Below are 17707 nucleotides of genomic sequence, written 5' to 3' on the forward strand. Positions count from 1 at the left end.
AGACGGCGACTGTGGGGATTAGCGCCCTACTGAGACGCGGCGCGTTTATCACGTGCATTCAGCTCGCACCATTGGCTGCTTGCTCGAGGAGGCCATTTTATCTCAGCTCATTCACTCAGTTTCACATGGCAAAAGCGGGGACACTCCACTGGCTGCATATCGAAGAATAACCCTCGTAATCCTTGAGCGTACGGGAATCGGACTTGAAGTCTACCTGCTGTAAAACGTGTCCTCACGCCATTCTCCACTGCGCACGAAGCAATCTCCCATGGTCACCAGTCACTCCTCAAGTGCTCATGGACGACTATATCACCCGCTTGCCTGTGCTGGCGCGTATTTTCCCTTAACTGTCCAACTTCATGGCAGCGTGATAAGGGACTCGCGGGCCGCTCACCGTCGTAGCAATCCCCACACTGTGGATTGTGCGGAGGACAACAGGCTGCTCATGTCCGTCATGCGCGCTTGCCTGGGGCGCGCTCAAAAGTAAATGATCGCGATGCAATGGGGAACATACTGGAGACAGAAGATTGCATTCGCCATGCATCGTCCCGCTACCTTCCTCCAGCGCCTCCCTGTAGACTTTCCGGGAGGAGATTGCACTGCCTAGGGCTGTATAGACTTCGTCGAACCCGCGAACCCGTACTCTGCAATATCTAGAGCTGGGTTGGCTCATGTTTCCATGGGAATTGAAGCTTTTATCTCCTCGCCGAGAGCTCTGGCCATAAACAGCTCTCATCAGCTCCGTGTCTTAGCATTCCTTGGGGCTCTTTTCAAACCCTTCTTCTTGAGTAACGCTACCTGAACTATCACTATGTAGAGCAAGACCTATCATAATATCAGGGTCGCGCATCGTTGAAGTGGACTACCTGCATGGCAAAGTCGCCAGTATCGCCGCCGCTGATGAGGGCTGCGCTTCGATTTACCATGTCGTCAGCTGTGAATGATCCTTCATTACAACTGATACACTGCTATGCATCACTCTGACTGTTTACACAAGTGAGCCTTCCTAGCATCGCCTCAATAGGCTCGCTTTCAGCGCTGCTAAGAAGCACTGCCACCGAACTGTTTGTGCTCATCTCTACTCTTTAATCTCGCGCTTGTGAAAAAGCCCTATTGATAATGTTTTTAGCAGGTGGTCCTCACTCTCTACCGCGGAACATACCTGGAATCTCAGGCATCCATTCTGCGCGATTCTTGCAGAAGAATTCTCCTTTCGGTGGGAGCTTGTCTGGCTCGTCGAGGCTGCCATAGAAGACGTATGTATTCTCCCCAGCATTTCCCCCGTATTCCAGGATTCCGGACCCGCAAGAATCGCAGAACTCTCTTGTCAGCGTGCTAGAGCCGTTATTAGAAACGTGTTATTTAGTTTGGCCTTGTGTTATGCGGAAGGCCTTCTTGGGAATCTTTGCAGTGATGCCAAACTCTGAGCCGCTAAATCTCTGCAACGTGTTTGGCGAGAGTTCTTGTCAACATCCACCTCTAGTTTATGCACTGTCTAGTTCTTAACGCACTTTGCAATTCCTGCAATGACAGATACTCATTCGAGCATCATCTGGCGAGTCGAGGTTGAGCTGATAGCGGACATTGCCACAATAACAGCCGCCGTTGAATATCATGGGGATTCGAGCCGACGATGTGAATGGTTGATGGCGTATGTGTGAAGGCGAGGTTATGGTTGCGCTTTGCACAATTGCTCGAGAGGTGTGACAGAAATGTATAAGGGAGCGGTAAGGCATGAATGACGCGTCGGACAGAGCCAATTATTATAACCGGCTGCCTTCTCAAATACAAACATTCAGACGGCCACTCGGGATGGGGCTTATGACGTATAGCGCAGCTCATCGTGGATACGCCACCCGGCCGTAGGATCTCGATTCAACGATCGATCGTTGGGACATCAAGTTGATGCGTTTGTGGCAGGTGAACAGGAACCCATATGTTATCGAAATCCCTATATTCAAGTCTAATCGGCGAAGTTCCCGAGCTGTTCACCGGAGGACGCTGTCCGCAGCACCGGGGATGTGTGTTCGTAACACGCCGTTACCTCTGCTTGACCTTACACGCCGACCAGTGAGAATGTTTCGGTGCAGTTCTAACTTGTCAAGCGGCTGACCGCCAGGCAGGAGGTCCTCACATATTGGAGGACCTAGGCAGGAAAAATAGAGTGCCCCATTCCACTCACGTTTACAATCCCGCCAGGTGTGTGCTTGCGCAGCCCGCAAAACTGGCTTCAGGGTCCGGACCGTTCACTCCGAATTGCGCATCGACCCTGCCTGCGGACAAAAATTTCCGGGTAGGCCTAAAGATATGAAATTGGCTGTAATATGGCGGTTCCAGAATTCACATATTGATTGCTGTAGGCGTGTTTATGCTGGGTATGAGTCACAGATCCTATCGAAACAACTGTCCTTGTACATGATGAAATACAGGCCAAGGTGAGGGTGTCCGTACAACAGGAGACGACTAAGAAATAGTGCTACAGATGTGTTCGAGAGGCACGCTGTCCGTCTTCAAGCAGCTGCCTTGCTCAATTTATGAACTTCCTCGAGGAAGTCGAGCATCGTGCTTGCGCTCCACGCTTGCGTGTTACACGAATCGGGGCAGAGCTCGCCGTCCTTGTTCGTCAATTCCGGTAGACCAGCCCACGGATCATTCACCACATGCCGTCGTGTCGTTAGGATGCTACCGTGGAGATGATGAAGGGTTTTTGTGATATCCTAATGCAGCGTCAGTACTATGCACCACGTATAAAATTCGAGCCATACCTCTTTGCCTGCTCCCACACGCGAGTCGAAGTACAGGTACGCACGGAGGAAATAACCCAAGGGCCAGCCCCATTCTGGACCCTGTAGAGCATCAGTGGTCAGTACGGATGAGACGCGTGGCTAGGTGATCATTCAAACTGACGTTGTGATAGTTCAGTCCTTTGGCGATTGCCGGGTCAGTCCCGTCGTTGGAATTATCGTAGTACGGTCTATACTGCAAATCAATGGGATCCAGGGTCTTCATTCCTAGGGGCGCTTTCAGGACCTCGTCAGCAAGCTTCAGGGCCTGGAGTGCATGCTCAGGGTCAAACAGCTCCGGAGCGACAGTCATCGCAATAGGGAAGTTTGGTCTAAATTGATAATCCGACCATTCTCGCCCGGAGCCAGATCCGTAGACGTCCTTGTAGATTCCCCTACGGTTCACAATGCTAGGATTCACGTTGTACTTGGCGTCGTCAGCGGGGTCTGTAGGAACAACACTCAGTCTCAGAATGGCACAGTATTGCTTGAACGAACCTGAAGGGACGTAGTAGCATGCTTCAAATGACGTCTGCAAGAGGTTTCCCCATTCCTTGTATGTGACAAGACGCCGTTTGCCGTCGACTGGCATGCTTATGTCAGAAAACGCACGTGAGACGTCATCATTCAACGCACCTTCTGCCTCAACGCCCTTGAAGGGGAACTTCCCGGCAGTGGAAAGCTGATCCAGCCATCGCAAAGTACTTTTCAGAAGACCGATTATTTCGACAGGAGCCCCGTCTCGTGGAGAGCCCGGGCGACCCTTGGTGCCCGCCTTGGTAGATTCGCCCATCTTGTCCATCCACGTGCCACAATTGTACTGATTGCCACCGAAGATGATTCCCGTCTCCCAGTCGACCTGGATGTCGATGTTGAAACCCTCATCGCTCATCTGCATATCCAAGTTGGGACCAGCGTTGTATTCACGGAAGTGGATCCCGTCGGCGTGGCGCTGCAGAATTTCTTGAATAATCTCGGATATGGTGCTCGAATACGAGTATGCTTTAGGGTCGTCCCACGGGACCCAGGTATCATCCTTGGGGAACCGTCGCTTGACAGGTTCTGAGAGCAATGCTAGACCGTCAGGCGCACTCTGGACATAGTCCTGGATGTTCTGTAGCATCCACCAAGGTGAATCGCGAGAATTGTATCTGCATCACACGAGAGTCAATACAGCGATAGGATAGCGATTGACATCCTAGTTGTACCTTGGGCTCCGGACAGAATCAAGCAGGTTGGGAATCAATCCGTGCTTCAGAGTGGATGCGAACGCTAGAATGTGAGCTTTGGCGCCAGTAAAGTTACCGGTCGTCAAGAAGAGACCGCGTAGCGAAATGAAGACATCCCGGCCCCAGCATCTCGCCCACCCGGCGGTAAAGTGAGGGAGGCCGGCAGCCAACGAAGGAGTGGGTCTTCCGGGATCCAAAGACGCCGATTGGACCATGCCATGCATCTGGATCGAGCATAGCGCAAGGTCTTGCGTGAATGAATGTCCACTTGAGACGAACTCTGAACATTGTTCGATGGCGAGCCGTCGGGACACCTTGTACGCCTCGGAGATGACGATCGCAAAGTACTTGGGTCGCAAGAATGGTGGAACACATTGTTTTATCTTCCCAAATCTGTCCGCAAACCACTGTGCAGGCTTCTCCAGGTGGGGAAACGTCCCGACTTGCCTAGGGATGTCGGCAGAATGAGTGACAATGTTCGTAGAATACGGTGCGGACACTTACCTTGACAACCTCGAGTAGACATAATCCAATGCCCAGGTGCCTTCTCGCAAGTGTCCGCATAGAGGATGTCCAAGGTCGTTATATCGCATGATATGACGAAGAGGATACATCCATCCCTCCAGCCCACAGTAGACAAGGTTTCCCACTCCAGGTATTGCATACGTACCGATCTCGCCACCGGTCGCATCGCGTTCTTCTCCATCCGCTCGATGTAGGACTACGTTAAGATCCACCAAGTTCAGGTCCCCAAATGCCTCCTCAGCCCCAGAGCCGCAGAACGTGTCGAGAGTAAGATCGAGATCGTGCAAGTGCGTTTTAAAGACCATGATACTTCCAGGAGGGAAATATTCAGGGACGATCACTTCGGCGTAGGGACCTTCGGCATCTAGGGATTGGGATACCACTACCTCAGGCATTTCTACCAGTTTGCCTGGAAGGCCCCGCAAGGTGTTCGGGTTCTTGTCAATATCATACGACGGTATATCGATATGAGCGCCATAGACAAATTTTGCCTTCGTTCCACGGAGCTTGATTGGATTGACTGTAAACCAAAACGTCAGTACGCCGGGATGTTTATTTAGAATGATGCGCACTCCAGCCGCGGTCCTTAGAACCCTTTGAGAAGGCAGTATGCGCAACGAGCAGGTAGCCTTTTTGCGACGACGGCTGTACTCGGTGCATGACGATATACTAAGAATTAAACATGTTTGCATCAGCACCATGCAGTACAAGCAACCATCAGCACTCACGTCATTCTCTTGGTGCACATGTCCTTCCTCGAAACCGCCCAATGCCATTTCCGTATGCAACGCGTTCAGTAGCCGCTTCGCTTTCGCAATACCACTCCGTTCGCCCAGGCCTGTCGCTTCGTATTTTCTCTTCTCTCCGACGAGATTCAATAGCTTTGGATACAGATCATCGAAACCCTTCACCGACCCAATAGCGCAGTACGAGAACGTGATCAGCGCCCCGGTCGACAGCGCATCCTCGGCACTCCTTTTGTCTAGGTATGTCTCATTGTCGTGAGTGAGGTCGTAGAAGAGCGCATGGGGCGCAGAACCATTGTGAGGGATCACTACACATGGACGAGTGGGACCTTTGCCCGTTGGGGGCGGGAGCTCTTCCTTGCTTGTGACGCAGGCACTGTCCATCGAACCTGTTTTAGCGCCTATGTTAGTATATGCGCTCATGTCGAGATAGCCACAGAGCATTTACCGAGCGGTTTCCCCAGTCCATGACGATACAACAGTCTGGAGAACTCCTTTGGGTCCCAGGCGTTGCCAGCTTCCCGGACCAAGCTGTTCAGCCCCAAGCGACTCACGAACACCTTGTCCATCTCCTCACTTCCGGTGAAAAGCTCCGCGCACACGTACAGATCCGGATTGACAACCCGCGCGGAGTCAAGTAGCGCAACGCCCACGTGCAGAGGGGTAGAGTGGCAGTTATCGATCCTGAACCCGGAGAAGGTACCCGCGAGCGAGGTGACATAGCGCGTCATGTGTTCCCAAAGCCATGGGTTTGCTGAAGGTCCATCGCCGTAACGCAGTTTAACACAATCGCCCCATACAATTACTTCGCGGCGTAGATATGCCTTAGAAGGCGGGAGTGCGAAGTTCTCGAGTGGGTTCGCGTTCCAGATCCATCCGTTGTTTGCCAATGAGTATTTTGCAGGATCGTTTGACTTTACTCGGGTAAAGTAGGTCTCAACCAGCGGTAGCCTAATATCGTCTTAGCCCAAGCGCAGTGAACGCGGAGTAAGATGCTCACTTCTCGCTAATAGGGCCAAGCCTGGGACCATGTTCATCTAGGCGCGTATACTTCAATCTATTCTTGACGTTGTCCAGCGCGACCTTCGTATCCTCTTCCCATTCCTGATACAGTGGTACGTTCACGACGTCTACCACGCGGACCCAGGCGTCGGCAAGAGCGTCAGAGTCATCCCCTAGGTCCACAAACGCTGCCTTCACGAAGCCCACGGCTACGGGCCCGTCGACGAACGTGCCGAATTTCTTCTCGAGTTTTCGCAAGCCGTGTACCTTGCCCGAAGAACGCATGATCTCCGCCAGCTCGGCGACGTCCTTGTGAGCGATAGGCGGACCATCCCAGACAGCCACCTTCCCTTCGTCGAGGGCTCTCTTCACCGATGCACGCTCAGCATCAACATTGAGAACATAATACTGCCACAAATTCAGCTCTTTGAGATACTCTTGGAAGCCACCGGCGAGCGCATCAACGTCTTGTTGAGAGGCGACAGAGGTCGGAAGCCCTCTCGACGAGAGCGTACTAGAGAATTGTACCATCGCATCATCCAATTCTAGCGCCGGGGTCAAGTGCGGAGTATTGACCGGACTATAGCCTACATATCGTTCTGGTCAGCGAATATCAAGGTCAGTCAACAGTGAAACCTGCCTGCTTCTGGATGCTCCAACAACCATGGGCTGTCGTTTGCGGTGTGATTAAGCACCACGTCTGTCAAGCTGAGAAGCCCGTATTCGTCCCTCGCGATCTTCAGCATCTCCTCGAGCTTCGACTTGCCACCGTCTGAGCCCAGATCCTTCTTGCCGCCCGGAAACATGCTGGGATCGTACGCCAGCTGATTGCGGACAGAGTATGGACTGTCACTCTCGCCGCGCTCCTGGAGGGGTGTCCAGTGTATCATAGTATATCCTCGTGCGCTGCTTTCTGCAAGATACTCTCTCCAAGCGCTCATGGGACCCATCCACTTGGAGACCAAAGTGAGGATGGACAGACCATCGAGCGGGAGGTTCACGTAGTCCGATTTTACGGCTCCGCCCTTCTCCGAGATGGTTCCCTTGGAGGAAAGTATTGACGAACGAGCCTTGATACGCAGTATAGGGTCGATGTTAAAGTACCCCTCTCGGCCCTTCACGCGTGAGCCTGGCTCGGCGCCGTCATACTCGACCCAGTACACAAATGCTCCAGCATGGGAGATTGGTAGATCGATCTGGATAGGCTTGGAGAAATCAGTCGGCAATCTATGATAATGTATCAGTCTATGTTGTAGGTCTAGCGGCATGTTTACATACTTTCGCTCAGCGAACCGGTCGCGAGCAAAGGTTCCACCGTCAAGAGGGAAGTTCGTCTTGAAGACGCCGTTCTTTGACGCGGACGTTCCTGCTTCTAGGGACACACGCAGTACATATGGGGTCGTGGCCGGAGGTAGACGCATATACTAGGTGAAATTGTCAATATCTCAACATACGGTGCATATGAATCAAAGAAGGGGATCATGTTAGAATCATGCGCATGAACCAGGCCATGATCAGTAGTCGAATGCGCTTGCAATGATAACCTTCGCAGCGTTCAAAGAAGAATGATACTCAACAGCTCTTTCTTTGCTCGGCCCGCCATCTGGCTCCAGTTGGAGCTCATACACTTGGATTGGTTTCTCCCCCTGCTTAAACGCCGCTTCGAAGAAGTCAATGCCTTCATCTGCAGGTGTCTTCGGTGTCTTCGGTGTCTTAGGTGTCTTAGGCGTTGTCGGCGACGTGGAGCTCGAGCTCGGCGTGCGCATTATATTGCCGCCATTGGGGATCTTAATTGTGGACCTGGGCTTCCTATTACTCTTGGACATGGTGTGCAGGGGACGAGTAAGAGGGGAAGATGAGGGCGACGCGTCGCTGACCTTCTTTATATGAACTGATCGAGACCTGCACGCGTCGACGGTCCAATCAAGGCGCGTCCCGCACTGACGTCACATGAACGGCCTACCCCGCACTCGCCCCCGCATTTGGAAAGAGCTCACTAGTATTACGTAACACGGTTAGCACGACTCGCTTAGTGCCGCTTACCACGATCGCCGTCCTTGTCCTGTGTCTGTGACTTTGATTGCCTTGACTAGAAAGCTTGCAGTTAGCCGTCACATACAGAATCTCTTGGCTAGACGAGGGCTACTATTTGCTCGTCACTGGTCATTCTCAAGTTGCTCGCAATTCACCTCACGAGCCCGCACTATCGGAGTCAGCGTAGCAGTGCACATTATAGTACACTCACTGCGACTTGTCCTTGGTCTTCTTGTGACAGGGTAATCGCAACGCATAAGTCGGACAGACACTATAATTGACATAACCTGAATAATTCGCATGTCTAGCCTTGAATGATTATGGCGGTCAGACTGAAACCAAGCTCATCTCCCGAACCGCCCCAGCCCTTTTCATGGGACACAGCGCCCATCGACCCACCGACCCCCGACAGCGTTTCTCGCTCGCCATCTCCGCCTACGTTATGGCTCTCTGCTCGTGACATGAAGATTTTTGGCGCGGAGCCACTTAGGCCGGAGATTGGTATCGTAAGGTGCAGGGAGTGTAACAAGCCAGTGCTCAAGAGTGCTGTCGCTGAGCATGCTGGTAAGTCATTGTTCGCAATTCATACGTGCTTCTGACGGTGTTCAATATCGGTTAGATAATTGTGCCAAGATCCGTGCAGGTAACAAGAAACCTGCCAAAGGCAAAGCTGCTGCTGATGCAGACACCAAGGGCAAGAAGCGAAAGGCCGAGGACGAGATACCAAACCCGGACGATCCCAACGCACCCAAGAAGAAGAAGCCGGCCACGAAGGTGACCAAGGGCCGCTTCAAGGGACCCGTTGACTACGACAAGCAGTGTGGCGTCATCAACGACAAGGGTCTGCCATGCTCGCGTTCACTTACGTGCAAGTCGCATTCGATGGGAGCGAAGCGTGCTGTCCAGAATCGCACGAGGCCGTACGATGAGCTCCTGTTAGAGTGGAACCGCCTCAACAATCCGAATTTCGTGGAGCCCGTGAAGAAGGAAAGCAAAGCGGAGAGAAAGGAGCGGAAGGAGAGGGAGAAGGCAGAGAAGAAGCGGCAGGCGATGGAGGCCGCTGCAGCGGCCGGAGCAGATGCACCCAAGAAGGGCACAAGTGGCGCGGGATCAGGTGCGCCAGCAAAGAAGAGTAAGAAGACTGCCACCGCAGCTGCCGCTGCCGCTGCAGTGGCAGGAGCGACTGTGGGCACGACAGATGACGGCTACGAGAACCTTGACGAACTCGACTCGGAAGCGGAAGTCGACTCGCTCGTGCATGCGGTGCGCGCCGCACAAGACCGGGGCCTTATTGGTGTTCCCCTTGCGGTCCCATATGACGCGAGCTCATGGTTCGTTGCGCGGCGCGAACGACTTCGGAACTGCCACCAGCATATCATGAGCGCGCTCGCGCCACCACAGCGAAATTCCGTTGGTCCGGTGGCGCGGATATAGGGTTTCCATCTGACGCTGGACTGTTAACAGCATGTAACTTATTGTCTTCAATTGGGCTGGGATTTACTGTACATATCGACATAGCTGTAGATAGTTTGCAATAGACCCGGGTCCCGGGATCAAGCTTATATTAAGGGCGGGATATTTAACCGTCATCATCGATCTGTCCTTTGACGCCTTGCAGCGCCATTACATAACCGTCCACACCCAGTCTACGACAAAATACATACTCAAGTCACACATCTCGGCTTTCCATCGCTCTGACCTACTCCAGCGCGTGTCCATGCCCCAGGCATGTCGTTCTTCGGATTCCAGCAGCCCTTGGATCTCGAGCGCGAAAGGCGCGCGTTCCTAGAGAACGGCGGCAAGGGCGAAGGGCAGGAGAAGGAGGACATCGCGGTGTATACGTGGGGCGAAGAGAGTTACGATGGTCTCGGCGACGAGCTACTGGAAGGTGGCGATGAACTGAACGACGAGACGTTTGGCGGAGCGGGCAATGTTGGTGCGTTGTGCTGGGCTGCATCGTGAGCTGGGATACGGCCATCTAACGGCCAAGCAGGCAAGGACTTTGACTTTTCCAACACCGCGCTGCCGGCGACTGCGACCTCCGCATCATCCCAGTCTGCTCTGCGAGAGCAGCACTCCAGGGCATCCGTTCATGGAGCCGAGCTGAGGCCACAGCAGAGCACTCAGGCTGCCCAGCCCAGCGCACCGTGTATGATCATCGTCGCCTTTCTCCTCGCGCGCGTCTTATGCTCCTCATGCAGCTCGCCCCGCGCATTCGCTCGAGTCCGTCTGGGAGGACAAGTCCCCGTTCTCTGTGCTTCCGCGCATGAATGGCGGCAGTCGTACCGCGCAATCAGGCACGCCGAAGTTCTCGCCCTTTGGACAAGGCAGCAATGATGCGCCTCCTCAGAGATCCACCGGCGTCCTCAGTCTCGGCGGTAATCTCCACAAGGGTGTGCGAACTGTAGAGGAAATCGAGGCAGAGATGCGCGCTGCTGCTGCCGCTCAGCATCAGCAGCAACAACAGCAGCTTCAGCCGCCTCCTTCCCTCCAACAGACGCAGCTCCAGCTCCGCGAGGCCCAACTCCGAGACGCACAGCTAAGGGAGAACCAGCTCCGTGAGGCTCAAAGTATGGAGGCACAGATTCGCGAGGCACAGATCCGGGAGGTGCAGACTCGAGAGGCACAAATCCGAGAAGCGCAAATTCGGGAAGCACAGATACGCGAGGCGCGCGATGCCCAGCTGCTTGAGGCTCAGCTCCTGCGGGAGGCACAGCTACGCGAGACCCAGCTTCGTGGCCAGATCCCGCGTCAAGGGACGCCCCAACATACCGCGACGCCGCCACCTCGCATGCATCCTCACTCACAGTCGCCGCGATTCCATCAGCAACAGCAGCAGCATCAGATCCACCTGATCCACCTGCAGCAGCAGCAGCAACAGCAACGACAGCTCCTCGAGCTACAGGAGCAGCGTGAACGTCAACAGCAGCAGCAGCTCCTACAGCTTCAGGAGCAGCTTCGGCTGGAAGAGCTGGAGCGCCAGCGCCAGATCCGCTTACAGCAGCAACAGCAACAGCAACAGCAGCAGCAGCAGTTACAAACTGCGTCGCCGTCTGCGGGCCATTTGCACGGACAGCTCTTGCATCACCAGCGTCATGTATCTGGCGGGCTTAGTCCTGCGCTGTCTGACCGCACATCGCGACATCTCGGCCGACAATCGCCTGCCGCAGATGCGCCCTTTGGACAGAACATGACGTATCTCCCACAGGACATCCAGATGCAGCAGCGCCTATTGGCTGAGATGGCGCAGGCGGAGTTCATAAACAGTATGCAAACTGGGACGCCGCAAGCAGAGCGTGATGCACGGGAGGAACGCGAGATGCAAGAGATTTTGCGCGCCGAAGCGATGAAAAAGATTATGGAGGCTGAGCGAATGGAGGAAAAGAGACGCAGGAAACACGCCAAGATAGCACATATGGTGGGTCTGGCGCGGCTCATTGTGTCTTTACATGAACTCATCGGATCGGTTGCCTCTCAGTCGCGGTACAACGACTTAATGACGCAGTCCGATAAAGACTTTATCACGCGCATTCAGGTGTCACAGCTTGTCACTCCAGACCCGTATGCGGACGACTTCTACGCTCAAGTGTACGGTGCGATACTTCGCTCTCGCCTGGGTGTACAGACGCAGGACGATCGCGTGCTGAAGTTCGGCTCTGGTGGGGGCGTCGGGCTGGGCCTTGGTCAGAAAGGCCCTGGTCGCCGCCAAAGTGCAATGCAGCGCATGGAGGCGCAGGTCGAGCGGATCGTGAACAATGCTCGCATGAGGGAGAAGGAGAAGATCTGTGCGATTCTTATCTGCATTGGTGACTATGAGCTCATTTTCTCTTCGTAGCACTCAACAACCTTCAAGGCGCGCTGGGTAAGACTTCCGGGCGGAGCTACAAAGCCGCCCCAAGGCAGCTTCTCCAGGTGGATTCAGGGTCATCGCCCACGCCCTCTCCAGTCCCTGCCCATGGTCATATATCTAAAGCAGACGCCATTCACCATGAGGCCACGGGGGCGGCGAAGGAAGCTGCAAAGATTGGTCGCGAGACACTCGGCAGCGCCGCACACGTAAGCTTACGATGAGCCCTGGCTCAAATTAGCTGATACAATGAGCTATCCGTAGACACATGAGCATGACCGCCAGGACCCGCTTACTCACCGCGAGAGCCTCGTTATTTTGGAGCGCCTGTATGATCTCGTACTCGACCTAGAACAGATGCGACGGGATCAACCACCTCCGGAGGAAGAGGAAGATTTTCTCGCATGGTAAGTTCGCTCCGAGCGGTATCTCATCTCATCTTCTAAGTGATATGCAGGGAAGTCGAGTACGAAGCTCACGTCCAACGACTATGGTTGGGTCTACGCGTGACAGCGCCATTGGAGACGAGGTCAGTACCAAATGGACTAGTCTTGATCCTTGGCACACGTCTTATATTTGTCCAGTGTCCCTCATCCATTCATTTCCCTGCTCATGCCTATCAAAGGCAAGAGGCTACTCCCGCGAGCTGCACGCTACCTGGACGACCACCAAACGCTTGTTACACTCACTCTTCTCGTCGCGTGTTTCTCTCAAGCGGACGTGATTGTGAAAGCACATGTGCTTGATACTCTCAAGGAGTCCGAAGAGTATCACGAAGTGGATGCACAGACGCAGGCATTCATGCAGAGCATCATTCAGAGCATCCTCCCTGTGGTTGCCAAAGCTGAGCTACGGATAGTTAGCGGTCTGCTCGGTTTGTTGTTCGAGAGGAACCACGTTGCAGGAGTGGCTTGCACAAAAGTACGCGTTTGACTGCAAACACCATGACATGATACTCATCACAAGCACCTTCACAGCCCGGACTTGCCTTGCTGACTCTCTTCATCAGTCGGGTCGAGGTCATCAAACAAAATATGGCGACAGCTACGGAAGTATCCGAGCTGCCTCCGCCAGAGGATACCGATCAATGGTGAGATTGGATCATTGAGTCAATCATGAGAGCACTCTTAACAAGTGGTTCAGGCAATCAGTGTTCGACAATTTGTTCAACTTCCTTGCGCACGACTTCCTGCATCTTTTCCCTTCGGTCCGTATCAGCAGGACGCTGGGCATTCCTCACTCTAATGTCCCTAATGCGGATGTCATCGACCACCCCGTGTGGCAATATCTGGCCACCATGGCACTCCACGCCTCAGCAGAGCAGCAGCAGATTTTGGTGACTAGTCTGCGCGAGCTCGTCTTGGAAAATGTCACAAGCGTGAACAAGGGGTGGGTCGCTGACGAAGAAGAGAGGAGGTCGCGCCTGGCGAACGTCAATATCTTTTTGCACGCACTTGGCCTGGATAGCTCACAAATCGCTGTGTAATTGTAGAGGGGCACGCGTCCGGACACCTGTGCTTTCGACTAATGCTATGAAGTAGAGCTACGTATCATGACAATCAATACTACACAAATTCGGATGACTGGTCATAGAGGCATAAAAGATCGCGGATGTCATGGTCAATGTGGACTGCATATGCGCAGTCTGTGAGCTCTGCTCTGCGTACTTTCCCTCGCTCCATCAGTTCGTCTTCTCCTGCTGACAATCCTAAGAGATCGAGGGAAGGTAAATCGGACCATTGAGGCAGGCGAGCATCAGGAAGGTCTAGCAAGCCGGTTCCGGCAAACGCCTTATCCTCAGGCAGTTGCATCAGTGGCAGTAGAAACAGCTTCTTCTTCCGGAGATAGACCTCGCTTGGTACGTCCTTCACATGCGAGCCAACCTCGAGATGGTTTGTCGACAGCGACACATAGTCCGCATAGTTTGGATAGAGCATGACGTAGCCACGGAGGTATACGAGCTCGATGAAGTATTTCTTCCATGACCGCGTCCACTTGTTAGAGCGCACGCCGGGGACGACGATCTGGTCCACATCCCACGCGTACTCGGAGAGTCGGAAGGACAAGTAGGAATGGAACTCGCGCCAATGCTCCGGGAAGTACACCGCGCCCCAGCTGCACGGAATCTGCGAAAGATAGGGTGTGTGTGGGTTTACGAAACCCGCTGCCGAAAAAGTGTTGCGCGCGTTGAATGGATGGCGCCCCTCGGGACGCAGCTCAAGATTCTTCTGCTGGTAGAGACTGATGCCGAACAATCTGGGCGATACATCATCGCGCCGTCCGTATCTGTGCACGATGACGTCAAAAATCTAGCACACGCGGGACAATCAGAGCGCATATGCTCACCGATATCGAAGTAATGCAAGTTTCACCCATGCGTAAAACAGTGGCGAAAGCTCTACATCGTCCTCGAGTATCAGGCCATAAGAATGGTTCGAGCGCGGGTACCAAGACTCTACGACTGCGGTCAGGAGCCCACCATGAATCACCCGCCGGTGCAGAAACATGCGTCCGTGTGTCCATTCAAATGCGTCCACCATCTTTAGGGTCTCCAGATCTGCCGTCTGCTCGATGTTTACACGCAAGTCAATCGAGTCGCCGAAGTAACGCGCAGTTGATAGTGACGCAAGAAGGCGGGAGAGCGAACGAGGCCGGTCGTTCGTGATAACAGAAATATCAACGTGAGGTAAATGCCAACCTGTTGAATGACACTGAATCGGTTCTTCACAGTAACGGTGGGGGTATGTGACTTACTCTTGTATTCCTGCAGCGTCAATGATCCCATCCAGTCGCAGAATGGCAAGTCAGACGAAGGTATATGTATGACTGTGGATCCATTCTCGCTACGCATGTGCAGATAAAACCGCTCCTCTTCACTGAGAGTAGTGAGGATTACGTCTGCGCTCAAGGAGTGGCACTGGATCCATTCCTCAAGACTGGTAGGTACCTCGGTTTCAGAGCCTACAGGCAACACGCTGTATTCCAACTTGCAGGATGCCAGAACGAGACTTTTTGTATCTGCACTCGTCTGTGGGGGAGAACAGAGACCCTCGTCATAGAGAAGAACATGTACATTGTGACCATCGCGTTGAAGTCGGCAGGCAGCCGGAGAGAAGTTATGGAGGTCTGTCAAAGTAGAAAACACCAGCAAGAAGGATCCGAGGGCAGGCCGAAGAAAGTCGGAATCTGCATCACATGTCTCATTCGTCGCATCTTGGTCAGATCTTTGCTCCGTAGGATCAAGGACAATATTGAAGCTGTATCCTTCTGTGGTTTCGATAATAGAGCCCGCCTTGTTAGAACGGCACCAAGGCGCGGATACATTGTTGGGCCCGATGACAAAGCCGCCAATTGAGTCCCGTTGAGGCGTAGCGATGCTTTCCCCAAGTGCGCGCCAGATCCCGAAGATGGTCTCCTCTTTTAGATCATCCGAGGGGAACAGAGTAGACGGCATGACAAATGGGGGTATCAGGAATGTTGCAGGTTGTGGCATCTCTGAAGAAGATATGCAAGTCAGGCTTTGACCATCCGAGAAACCGTACGGGCCAATAGGCACTGTGGTCGAAAACGGTTCAAGAAGTAGCAACGCTTCTCGTATATGGTATTCCGTTTGCTGCAGGCCAGAATCATCCAAGAAAAGTACGAAGTCGGACGTGGTTTGACGTGCGGCTCGTAGTGACGCTACGTCTTGGGTCCCCGTCAACCAAGGACTGACTGTAAGTTCCACATGACCTGAGGTTCCCCAAGTCCCCAAGAAAGTGCGAATACTCTGCTTCGCTTGCAATAAGAGCGTAGGCGGAGTCAGAAGAACCACTTGATCGAGATATGTCGAGTGTTCAAGGATTGAGGATATTTCCGCATTGAGGGAGGATATTGACAAAGGTGTGACTGGCAGGACGGCAGTTATGCGTGCCGAATGCGATGGAAGAAGTTCGCTCATATGAGGATTATCATCCAGACCAGATAACAAAAAAGGCATCCGCGCAGGGTTCTTCAGACGAGTACTATTGAGCAAACCGTCCGATCCAAGCCGGAGAGATAGTTCTGCATGACTGGGTATTTGTGCATTGACAGAGTGCGTGTCTGCATGGTGAACCAGCTGGAGTAGAATGATCCCAAAACCCACGAGTACCACTCTTGGCCAAAACTTGTATAGCAGGTTGCCCATTCCTTCTAATTGCGATACTACCAAGCTGTTGGCGAAGTGCTTCTCCGAATGCCTGATATGCGTCAAAAGTACATAATCTCCTGAGAAACAGCGTGCGACTCAGGCTTGAGCAGAGTTGGAGTGTATCCAGAGGAAGGTCGCCGGCGGAGTTGAACGCGAACAACAACACCTTCCCAATTCGGCGTTCCATCTGTTCGATCATATGCAACAGGCAAGCGCTTATGAGCGCAGACCGTTTTCCTAATCTTCATCCTCTCCTATTCGCATACAATATGGCCCCTCCAAAAGCGGCTGCCAAAGCTTCAAAGAAGTCGACCGCTCAGAAGAAAGAAAAACTGTTCCATCCGCAATCTCGTAAAGCGGGGCAACTAGCAAGAGTGCAACACCGGAAGGATAAGTTGACCGACCTCGCAAGAGCTCGTGTTGGGAAGCGACGCTCGCAAGGTATGATGCAAAGGAACATTTCATTTTACAAAGTTCTCAGCACGATATCAGCCGATATATACTCCTTTTTCTACAAGGCGTTGCCTCCCGAAGGCGTACTTTCGCTCGAAGAGCTCCATCTCATCGTCAGAGACATTTGGATGACCCGCTTCGACTCTGAAATCGAAGAAGAGAAAAATGCACGAAGAAAGGGAAGACCAAAAAGTGTCAAAGAGCAGAAGCTAGAAGAAATCAAGCTGCGAGAAGCGGAAGAGTATCGCACGGGGTTAGGTGAGCGTCGAGCGAGAAGGCACGCTACATGCTGGTCTTAGGTCCTAACAAGTGTTCTTTCCGGTAGAGGTTGTTGACTTGACAGACCCCCCGAACGTGGAACTATTCCGGCGCTGGGACCAAAAAGAGGTTGCCTTTATACAGCAGCTTCGTTTCATCCGCATAGCCGGCGATGCACCAAGTCTTGTCGTTATCTCGCGACCAGGCCAACATCCGTCACTCGTTCAGAGCAATCAGACAAACGTAGAACTGAAAGATCAAGAAATGGATACCGACGATGCACCCTTGCTCATGGAGCCGCTGTCACGTTTTGCATCGACTATTATGACTATGGACGGAACTTCGTAGCTGGCGTCTTCAGATTTGCCTGGTTAACTGCCGCATGTCTGCAGTGCACAATACAGATGGTCAGAATGGATTGATACACCCGCACATCTATCCCACTCACGTCCTCACCAGATTTTGTAATGTAACACAAGCTTTGTTGTAATATTGACATCTAAAGGCTTTTCCGAAGGTGCATTCGACATGGGGATTGTGATCATAAATTCTTGCTCTATTGGTACAAAGGACCTAACCATGGGATCTATTAGCGACAATGTCCGTTGTGTCCCGAAGCATTTATATGGCTTGCAACTGTGCGCCACGATCAGCGGGCG

At 53.1% G+C, this 17707-nt stretch overlaps 6 protein-coding genes across 6 annotated transcripts; 3 read left to right on the forward strand and 3 right to left on the reverse strand.

Annotated features, from left to right (window-relative positions):
* Positions 1-1078: 1078 nt before the first annotated feature.
* POSPLADRAFT_1045399 (hypothetical protein) lies at positions 1079-1616 on the reverse strand (the record flags this gene model as incomplete). The annotated part of the gene is made up of 4 exons (XM_024478744.1): positions 1079-1110; positions 1163-1335; positions 1478-1479; positions 1512-1616. 4 exons carry the CDS (start codon positions 1614-1616, stop codon positions 1079-1081), a joined length of 312 nt encoding a protein of 103 aa, XP_024341105.1.
* Positions 1617-2510: 894 nt separating this feature from the next.
* Positions 2511-8111, reverse strand: POSPLADRAFT_1045400 (glycoside hydrolase family 13 protein; the record flags this gene model as incomplete). Its single annotated transcript, XM_024478745.1, has 14 exons — positions 2511-2717; positions 2766-2846; positions 2908-3230; positions 3282-3368; positions 3420-3934; positions 3992-4459; positions 4517-5057; positions 5110-5206; positions 5266-5672; positions 5732-6234; positions 6284-6872; positions 6926-7512; positions 7564-7709; positions 7863-8111. 14 exons carry the CDS (start codon positions 8109-8111, stop codon positions 2511-2513), a joined length of 4800 nt encoding a protein of 1599 aa, XP_024341106.1.
* Positions 8112-8369: 258 nt separating this feature from the next.
* POSPLADRAFT_1179987 (hypothetical protein) lies at positions 8370-9880 on the forward strand. The gene is made up of 3 exons (XM_024488717.1): positions 8370-8561; positions 8628-8883; positions 8939-9880. The coding sequence occupies exons 2-3, from the start codon at positions 8634-8636 to the stop codon at positions 9751-9753; spliced, it is 1065 nt and encodes a 354-aa protein (XP_024341107.1). The 5' UTR covers positions 8370-8561; positions 8628-8633; the 3' UTR covers positions 9754-9880.
* Positions 9881-11046: 1166 nt separating this feature from the next.
* POSPLADRAFT_1073859 (hypothetical protein) lies at positions 11047-13715 on the forward strand. Its single transcript, XM_024482647.1, has 8 exons — positions 11047-11737; positions 11798-12104; positions 12155-12375; positions 12431-12573; positions 12624-12695; positions 12751-13087; positions 13144-13256; positions 13310-13715. The coding sequence occupies exons 1-8, from the start codon at positions 11111-11113 to the stop codon at positions 13650-13652; spliced, it is 2163 nt and encodes a 720-aa protein (XP_024341108.1). The 5' UTR covers positions 11047-11110; the 3' UTR covers positions 13653-13715.
* Positions 13716-13731: 16 nt separating this feature from the next.
* Positions 13732-16106, reverse strand: POSPLADRAFT_1138582 (hypothetical protein; the record flags this gene model as incomplete). Its single annotated transcript, XM_024484924.1, has 3 exons — positions 13732-14452; positions 14513-14864; positions 14921-16106. 3 exons carry the CDS (start codon positions 16104-16106, stop codon positions 13732-13734), a joined length of 2259 nt encoding a protein of 752 aa, XP_024341109.1.
* Positions 16107-16606: 500 nt separating this feature from the next.
* On the forward strand, positions 16607-17559 carry POSPLADRAFT_1179993 (hypothetical protein; the record flags this gene model as incomplete). Its single annotated transcript, XM_024488718.1, has 4 exons — positions 16607-16778; positions 16830-17048; positions 17116-17455; positions 17508-17559. The coding sequence occupies 3 exons, from the start codon at positions 16607-16609 to the stop codon at positions 17394-17396; spliced, it is 672 nt and encodes a 223-aa protein (XP_024341110.1). The 3' UTR covers positions 17397-17455; positions 17508-17559.
* Between the last annotated feature and the right edge of the window lie 148 nt (positions 17560-17707).

Source organism: Postia placenta (assembly GCF_002117355.1).
Source record: "Postia placenta MAD-698-R-SB12 unplaced genomic scaffold POSPLAscaffold_4, whole genome shotgun sequence".
Classification (NCBI taxonomy): domain Eukaryota; kingdom Fungi; phylum Basidiomycota; class Agaricomycetes; order Polyporales; family Adustoporiaceae; genus Rhodonia; species Rhodonia placenta.